The sequence below is a fragment of the Chrysochloris asiatica genome, unplaced genomic scaffold, assembly GCF_000296735.1.
Source record: "Chrysochloris asiatica unplaced genomic scaffold, ChrAsi1.0 scaffold00060, whole genome shotgun sequence".
NCBI classification, from domain to species: Eukaryota; Metazoa; Chordata; class Mammalia; order Afrosoricida; family Chrysochloridae; genus Chrysochloris; species Chrysochloris asiatica.
In genome coordinates, this window is record NW_006408578.1 from 4,533,620 (window position 1) to 4,543,510 (window position 9,891).

Here is a 9,891-nt window from a genome sequence, read left to right on the forward strand (position 1 = left end):
ATGTGGTCATACCTCAAGTTACGTGATTTGCTACGCACACTGTGAGGTTACAGACAAGGTCTGCTTTTGCTCACAGTTTTATTACAGATTAAGGAACAGCTCTAGCATGTAGCATGAGATGGTTTCAAAAAGTTCATGGGGAAATTCCATTACGTTTCAGCTTCATTTTCCCATGAGCATTTAAGGTTCCCTTGTAAATACTCATGAAAAGTTACTGGTGTGTGGGAAATCTTAGAAGCATTGAGGGAATTTACACATCGGAGATTTCAAGAGCCAACCCCCACAGCTTATGATGTTCTGTCAAGAGGACATTAAAGCATGCCTCAGAGGCATCTTCACAGTTGATAGCTGCCAGTTTTCTATAAACACAATCCTCATTTTCTAGGAATTTGGGTAAGATCACTGCATTGGGCTATTCTGAAAAGGCAGTGTCTGTTCTGTTTCCGAGGGAATGTTCTCTTAATGCCCAGAGCAGGTGTTGAGAAGTAGTGCTGACAGCAACTACTGATTCCACAGAGGAAGCTGGGCATGTCAGACTGATTGCCTGGCAGGTCCTGGGCAGTTCAGGCCCTCATAGAAGAGGCTGAAGTGCATGTAGGGACCATCTCCTGAGGACCCATTAGTTCATTTTCTAGCCATGACTGCCATGTGATGTACGGATGCTTTGGAGAGGAACTCTTTGTCTCCAGGAGCTCTCACTGCCAGCCAGAACTCAGCCTCCAGGTCTTAGCTCTAAAGGTCTCTCAGGGACAAGCCTTCAGCTATGTGCATGAAGGATGTGTGGGCAGTGGCAGATGTGCCGATCTGTCTTTTAAAATCCTCACCTGGTTTCGATCTTAGTTCAACTGTCCTGTTCCAGAATATTTAATCCCAAAGGTTAGATTTGATGTGAGGGTGCTTGGTGGCTTCCATTATTGACCTCACTCTTATACATAGTTAAATGAGAACTGTTTAAGTTTGGGGCATCCCAAGTTGATTGGTGGGAAAGGCAGACAGGAACTAGAGGGGCAGGCTGAGTATGGGAGTGGTGGTGTGTGAAGCAACTTACCCTGGTATTCTACTTAGACCAAGATACGTTGTAATATTCATACAACTTTCCCTGAAGTACAACGATCTGTCATTTCACTTTCATTCCATACTGTTGTGAATAAATTAAACAAAAGGGGCTATTTTGATATCTTGCATAATCCTACCTACCTGTCTTTATTGGGGATACTATAGGACAATGTAAAAAATGACTTACTCTAACAAGTCAATGCACTACTCTGAGTATACATTGGTTATTTAATAAAATGAACAATTAAAAAATTGCTTAGATCATAATTCTTAAAGCCATTTTTTGGTATTGATTTTACAAAGCGACATTTCTGGGTGTTTTGGATTAAACTGTTCTTCACCCTTGCTAAAAAATATGAATTAAAATCTCAACCCCTGGACCTACAAATATGACCTTGTTTTAGAAATAGGAGTTTCTTTTTTATGTTAAGGAAACCATACAGAAGAAGTTGCTGTTGTTAAGTGCATAGTGGTTCCGGGTCATAGTGGTTCCAAGGAACAGCTGCTGAGTTTGAACCACTGACCTTGCAGTCCAGTGCTTATCTTACAGCGCCACACCAGGACTCCTACCAGAGTAGGGTGAATCCTAAATCTAATCACTTTTGAGAGGTTTCTTAAAAGAAGAGCAAAACAGAGAAAAAGACACATATAGAGGGAAGACGAAGGAGAAGGAATACCAAGGAACTCCCAGGGTCTCTGACCAGAAAGGGTCCTGCCCTAGTGCTGAGGTCCTGATTTGGAATTCCAGCTTCAAAAACAGAGACAATAAATTCCTATTCTTTAAAGCCATTCACTTGTGGTATAGTTTGCTGCCACACTCACTTGGTAACTAAGACACCGGTTGTATCTTTGAAAGAATTGTAAACACAGGTACACATACCCCTGCAATTTGACTTACAGTGAACTATGGTACAGTTTTCAGTATAATTATTATGGTCCCGGTGTGGTGCTGTAGGATAAGCACTAGTCCACAAGGTCGGTTTGAACAGCAAGTTCAGCAATTTGATCTCACCAATCACTCCTCAGAAACCCTTTTCAGGGTTCACACCTTGGAAACCTTATAAGGGTCACTGTGAGCCAGAACCAACTCAGCAGCACTTACCAGCAACAACATAGGAGTCCTGGTGTGGCGCTGCAGGATAATGCACTGGACCACAAGGTCAATTTGAACAGCAGGATCAGTGGTTCAAACTCACCAGTCACTCCTCAGAAACCCTTTTCAGGTTTGCTATGAGTGGGAATCGACTCGACGACACTTAACAACAACTTGGGAAACTATGACTGCAACTCAGTGTGGAAATAATAATAGAGCAAATATGCATTATGCTAATGTTCATTTGATTGTGCAAAATATACACAATTTTAATACCAATGTTGTTGTTGCTGTTAACTGCTGCCGGTTCCAACTCACAGTGACCCTGTATAGGGTTTCTGAAGAGGCTGGGGGATTTGAACCTCCAAACTTGAGGCTAGCAGACCACTGCTTATCCTACAATGCCATACAAACATACAATATAAATTTAATTTATGGGCTTATTCCTTATATTTAAAATAATATGTTATTTTACATAGGAAAGGACATTATATATACATATATAAGTCACATGGAGTCCTGGTGTGGCACTGTGGGTTAATGTACCAGACTACAAAGCCGTTTGAACTGCAAGGTTCGTGGTTCAAGCTCACTAGCTGCTCCTCGGAAACTCTATACAGGGTCGCTATGGGTCGAGATCGACTTGACGGCACTTAACAACAACAACATATAAGTCACACCAATGCCTATATAAAGGAGCTCTGGTAGCGTAGTGGTTACGAATCGGGCTGCTAACCTTAAGGTCAGTGGCTCGAAACTACCAGCTGCTCCATGGGAGAAAGATCAGGCTTTCTACTCCCGTAAAGATTTACACCCTCGGAAACCCTGTACAGGGTCGCTATGGGTCGGAACCGACTCAACGGCACTTAACAACAACAACAACAATGCATATAAGTTAAAACTGGCCAACAAATTAACATTTGCACAATCAACTTATATATTAATTGAATATTTGATTGTTATCCGCATTTTAGGTAGTTTGTACATCAAAGTAGTATCTGGGCATATGAACGATTTATTACATTGAACATCCTTACGTTGTCAGCATTTTTCTTTGGGTAAAGAACTAGTAAAGAGTCTCTCCATCTCAAACATACAAATAATATCTCCAAATTCAGTTCAGGACAACCAATACTACAGTGTAAAACACGTATTTCTTATGTATTTATTTTTTAACTAGAACAGCTTCATTTCTAACATGCACCCATTCACCTACTGGGATAAAACAGTATTCTATAAGATTTTCTTCTACCTCCTCTAATTCAGGGACTAAATGATTTTGTTGCTGTTGTTGTTTAAAAGAAAACAACAACAAAACTACAAAGTACAAATAGCGCATTTTGCTGCCAAATTCATCAGTTTCAGTTTGGTCACAAGCATTTCAAAACATCTAAGCACATTCTTATTTCCAAGAACATTTAAGAATAGTTAATGACAGGAATGATTAAAATAACAACTTTGCCTATTGCATGTTTTAATATTGCCTCCCCAAAGCTGCAAATGAAGTTTTTTTGCGAATCTGATTTTAATGATTCATGAGCAATTTGATGCCATTATATTTAAATCATTCAAAAGACAAATTTTCTAAAGTCTTTTTTCAAAAAAATTGTCAGCATAATCAGCCTGTGACATGTGAGAAACAATGAGATTTTGTGTTCTCACGTTGCCCAACGTAGTAAGCAAAGCTCTCTCTCAGTTTGTATCTGCCACTCATCCTTCACAAACTCAGGCTGATAGATGTCAATCATTTAAAAGTGTGTCCTTATGTTAGAAGCTATTTGTTTCACAGTAAAATCTTCATTCTTCTTTTTTTTTTCTTTCTTTCTTTCTTTTCATGTGCCTTACATCTCACTGTGCCTAAGCAATATATTTCATAATCTCTGAGGCAATCTTCAAATTGTCTTTTTCTGACTAATTCAGAGGGGCTACTGAGGGGTTAACCATTTGGAGTTTTGCTGTATCTGACTGGTCGGGAACTAACAATAAGAAGAAGTAACCCACTGATGTTCTGGAGTTTATGAATGACCTACAAGTGGTATTGTATCCAGTGACAGAGACGGTGAAAAGCAGAGTTGGGATGAAGGGACTCAGAGTCCAGGCACGTTCAAGATTCATGGAATTCAGAGAGTCACTGTAAAGTCAGGAAATGACAAGTTATAGCGACAGGGCAGTTAGGCTTCCAGCTAGGAAACAGAGTCAGAAAATAGGAATTGGGAGTTATGGTTATCAGGAGAACTTTTAAAGATTTCAAGAGTCCTTATAACTTTCTTGTGTAAGATCATCCCAAATTTCAGTTTGTGATGTGATGAAGAGATATGGGAAATTAGCAACATCCTGAGGAGGGGATAATCCTGAGGGAAAAGTAGGTTTAATGTTTGAGGGTCTTAAGGAAGAAGATGACTGAACACATAAAGGAAACCAAAAGAAAGACTCGGCAGAGTTCTTTCACCATCACCAGTGAAATCTCACAGAATGCAATCACAGCTCTGTGTTTCCCCACACATTGTCCTGTGCCCACCCTGACTTATTACAAAAATGATATACATGGTGGAGCAGCCTGTGTTCTAAAGTCTTCACAAATAGTAACTCATGTAATTTACTATTCTTAACCCGATCTTATCAATGAGGAAACTGAGGTAAAGAGATCAATACACTGAGCAAGTGACAAAGCTGGGATTTGAACCCAGGTAGTCTGACTCCAGAGTCTGCGACACTGATTCTCCCTTCGTGCCTTTGCTGTTCTCCAGGCTACAAACTGAATAGAACTGCACTGAAGTCTTAGCTTCCCCCACTGCAATGTCCAAGAATCATTTATTCCAAATGTTTCTGCCATGAAATAACCTGATAAGAATTGTGTCAACCACCAGGTAATTTATTTTCTGCTTGTATCTTGACCTCTATGGGAGCAGTGAGCCTAAGAATGAATGATAAGCTATGGATTTTCAATGCCATGAAACCATTCCGTTATAGAAAACATGACATTCTAAGTTCACACTATTTATATATCAAACAAACATGTCAGTTTACAAAAACAAACGAAACAAAAACAAAACCCCTGAGATGTGAGAAAACACTTAGGATATAAATGCAATTCTAAATCAGACTAAAAAGAGTTATTAAAGACTGGAGCATTTCTAAGCCTTGGGTGGGCTATAGCAAAGAAATTCTAGTAATAAGGATACAGACTTGAAGTCAACAAACCACCAATGAGGAATGAAGGAACAAAACGGTACCTGCAGATGTGTGTTTGAACTTTTCGCTTTTCTTCTTCCTCCATTTCCAAGGCTTGAAAATCCTTCCCAGGTTGGCGAACTTACTTCTCCTCCGGATAGGTGGGGTGTGAGTACCTGGGACTAGGGAGTCAGAGCGCATTGCCGCCAACCTCTCCACTTCCTCACCTTGTTTTTCCCAAGAAAGAGAACAGGAAAGAGAGAGACAGAGACAAAAGTGTTAATATGGGAGCCTCACAGATGGCCAACGTTTTCCATGGTTACAGATAACAGAAACCACATGACCAGTTGTTTCTCTTTTTGCCTTTTGGAATGGAAGTCATACCAGTGTGTTCTGAAGAATAAGGACAGCCAGTCAAACCCTAGAGATTGGGAACACCCAATCCAATGTTTCCTAACCGTGAAGTGACTGAGACTTGAGTAGGAAAGCTCACTCCCCCGCAGAGCTGAGAGGGTGATGAAAAAGTCAAATGAGACTCACTGTAACTACTAGCCCAGCAATTTCTTAAATAAGCGTTGGCAGATGCAATCTACAACACAGTATGCTGAGAAAAACTAAAGAAGACACTGATCAACTGTCTATTGCAATGCTAATTTCCCTAACAGTCTGTTTTCCAGTACCCTTCAGAAAGCACAGAAATCTGTTGAACATTTGGTCTACCTGAGAGCTATTATTGAGTTAAGAATCCCTTACAGTTCCCTGAGATTTTACTATCCACATTAGTTTCTTCCACTTCTTTTACTTCCCCTGTTGCTTTGCATTAAAAAACAAAAAACAAAATAAAACGATTCTTTGACCTGCTGTGTTTACTTGCCTGTTGTATAAACAAAGTGAACCAGTTCTGAGTGAGGGCCTGAAGTTCTCACTAATGAAAATGAGTTCCCAGAGGTCTTTTCTATTTCTTTCAGATAAGTGTAATTTCTTTAAAAAAATTTCAAAATAAATGAGAGTTTAACTGTTTTTGTTAAGTGCCTTCAAGTCAGTTCTGACTCATGGCACCCTACAGAGAGTTTAACTGTTGTTGTTAAGTGCTATCCAGTCAGTTCTGACTTATAGAAACCCTATATAAGGTTTTGAAGAAGCAGCTGGTGAGTTTGAACTGCCGACCTTGAAGTTCAAACCTACCTCTTGGTCCAGTGCTTTATCCTGCAGTGCCTCACCAGGACTTGTTGTTAGGTGCTATCGAGTCGGTACCGACTCATAGTGACCCTATGCACAACAGAACGAAACACTGCCCAATCCTGAGCCAACTTCACAATTATTGCCACACTTGAGCCCATGATGCTGCCACTTTGTCAATCCATCTTGCTGGGGGTCTTCCTCCTTTTTTTTGATCCTCCACATTACCCAACATGATATCCTTCTCCAGCAACTGGTCCCTCCTGACAATATGTCCGATGTATAAGAGGTGAAGTCTGGCCATCCTGGCCTCCAAGGAGCACTCTGGCTGCACTTCTTCCAACACAGATCTGTTGGTTCTTTTGGCAGCCCATGGCACTTTCAATATTCTCCTCCAACAGCATAACTCAAAAGCATCAATTCTTCTATGGTCTTCCTTATTCACTGTCCAGCTTTCACATGCATATGAGGTTATTGAAAATACCATGGCTTGGGTGAGGTGCACCTTAGTCTTCAAGCTGATATCTTTGCTCTTCAACACTTTAAAAAGGTCTTGTGCAGCACATTTGCCTAATGTAATAACGTCGTTTGATTTCTTCACTGCTGCTTCTGTGAGTGTTGATATTTGATCCAAGAAGAATAAAGTCCTTGACAACTTCAATCTTTTTTCCATTGATAGGAATGTTGTTTATCCAGTGGTGAGGATTTTTGTTTTCTTTATATTGAGATGCAATCCATATAGAAGGCTATAGTCTTTCATATTCATCAGTAAGTATTTTAAGTCCTCTTCACTTTTAGCAAGCAAGGTTGTGTCATCTGCATATTGCAGGTTGTTAATGAGTCTTCCCCCAATCCTGATGCCATGTTTTTCTTTATATAACCCCCTTCTCAGATGATCTGCTCAGTATACCAGGACTACAGAGTTTAATTTGTTGTTTTAAGTGCTGTCAAGTTGGTTCTGATCCATAGTGTTCCTGTACAGGGTTTCTAAGGATCAGTTGGTGGGTTTGAACTGCCAACCTTGTGGTTCACAGTCCTGTGCTGATCCTACAGTGCCACTCAATTTTTAGAAATTAAGAGCTAGTAGTGCCCTGGAGGGAGTCCTGGTGTGGCGCTATGGGTTAATGCGTCAGACTGCAAAGCCATTTGAACTGTAAGGCTGGCGGTTCAAGCTCATCAGATGATCCTTGGAAACCCTATACAAGGTCACTAAGGGTCAGAACAGACTGGAAGGCATTTAACAACTTAACAACAGTGACCTTGAGAATCATGTGAACTCAACCCAATAACTTTACCTGTGAGGAAATTAAGATTTTCAAACTAAGAATGCATAGCATACACTTCCTTAAAGACCACATTCACCCCCTCAACCTCTTTTTACCCCTTGCTGTTGTGTTACGTACTATCGAGTTGGTTCGGACTCCTAACCTCTTGTTGCTGTTACTGTTAAGTGCCATCGAGTCAGTTCCGACTCATAGCAACCCTACAGGTTTTCTGAGGTGCAGCTGTTGAGTTTGAATCACTGACGTTTTGATTCAAACCGACCTTAGGGTCCAGTGCTTACCTTCTTGTTGTTGTTGTTATGTGCCGTGGAATCGGTTCCGACTCATAGCGACCCTGTACAGGGTTTCCGAGGCTGTAAATCTTTACGGGAGCAGAAAGCCTCATCTTTCTCCCACGGAACAGCTGGTAGTTTCGAACTGCTGACCTTTTGGTTCGCAGCCTGATTTGTAACCACTATGCTACCAGAGCTCCTTAACCTCTTAGAGAATATAAAACGTTTCCTAAGTAACACAAATATTTTTATATCCCAGTGACTTAAATGTACCCCAATGGGAATTTTTAAGATAAAGAATATTTAGATAAAGTAACTATTAGGACAGATAATGAGACAGGAAGATTCACCTTTCCAAACATAACAATCGCATATAAAGCTATGGCAGAGTCACACTTCTCTTGCCTCTAATACGGCTCTTCAGAAAAATCTCCTAGATTTGGCCATATGAGGGGGCTTCAGAAAATTAAGTGGAAATAAGAGATAATGAATGGAGTGTTTCCAATAACTCTGTGAAGCCCCCTTGCATACGCTTCCCTCAGAAATGCAATATTGCATCCTGATAACCTGCCCACTGTTATCTGAAAATGGTTTTCAACTTAACAAATACTTATGGGATCTGAACCATGTCCAGGCAACAGACTGTGGCGGCCATCTTGGAAAGAGATGGTGATGGATTTGTTAAGGCTCCTGACTGTAAAACTGAAAGGAAAGTGATTGTTACGGATTGAATTGTGCCCTTCAAAAAGTTAGACTGATGAACCCCAAACTTTCTAGAGCCATGGAGACTGTATGAACCCCCTAAACAAATGCCCTAAAATAATCTTAAAAACTAAAACCAAAAACCTCCCCTGAAGTCTTCTTAAAATCAAACAATGGTCTAGCTTAACTAGTAAAGAATGTCTGCCTTGAACATTAAGCTCTTTTAAGAACTTTATGGGATCAAAGTGACAACAGCAACTCAAAAGAGATGATGGGAACAATTCAGAAAACAAGGGTGAAAGTGGATGTGCAACTTGAAGAACAAAATCAATGTCACTGAACTGCACATATTGAAACGGTTGAATCCATATATGTTTTGTGGTGTATAGTATAGAAAACAACTGTTACGTTGAAGTCCTAATCCTGTACCTATAACTATGACCCTGTTTAGAAATGGGGGTTTTCTTTTGTTATATTGTTACTGTTGTTAAGTGAGCTTGAACCACTGACTTTGCCATTCAAATCGACCTTGCAGTCTATTGTATTAACCCACAGCACCACAGGAGCGCTATATATCTAATCTCTTGTGATTTGTGTCTTACAGAATGAGCAGAATAGACACAGAGGGAGACAGTTGCCAAATGAAGGCTCTTCTACAAGCAATGGAACACCACAGATTACTGCTGGGCACCAGAAACGAGGAGAGAGACCCACAGATGGAATCAACTCAGACGAGATCCTGATTTGGACTTTCAAACCACAAAACTGTGAGTAAAGAAATCTGTGTTCTTTAAACTCACCTATTTTGTGGTACTCTGTTACAGTAAAGTAGTCCTAGGAAACTAAGACAGTGATATATGTGAGAGCTATGTGGGAAGTCAGGCCAATAGGATTAGTGATTGATTGGGTGACCTGAGGGAGACAAGGAGGTCAGATCTCTCCCAATTCCCAGATTCCTGTTAGAGGAGTGGTGTCATTCATTCCCTGAAACAGGTCATGCTGGCGTAGCCAGACGTCTAGGAATTAAGGTAGCAGTGATTTAGAAACACTACCATAGTGGATTATGCAGCTCTGGTAGCATAGTGGTTACGAGCCGGGCTGCTAACCTCAAGGTCAGCAATTTGAAACTACCAGC

At 40.5% G+C, this 9,891-nt stretch overlaps 1 protein-coding gene across 1 annotated transcript in view; it reads right to left on the bottom strand.

Annotated features, from left to right (window-relative positions):
* PHACTR1 (phosphatase and actin regulator 1) overlaps positions 1 to 9,891 on the bottom strand; it is a 765,475-nt gene that overhangs the window by 265,014 nt on the left and 490,570 nt on the right. The window contains exon 5 of the mRNA XM_006864086.1: positions 5,383 to 5,547. Coding sequence (XP_006864148.1) covers positions 5,383 to 5,547 — 165 coding nt within the window. The remainder of the gene's footprint in view (positions 1 to 5,382; positions 5,548 to 9,891) is intronic.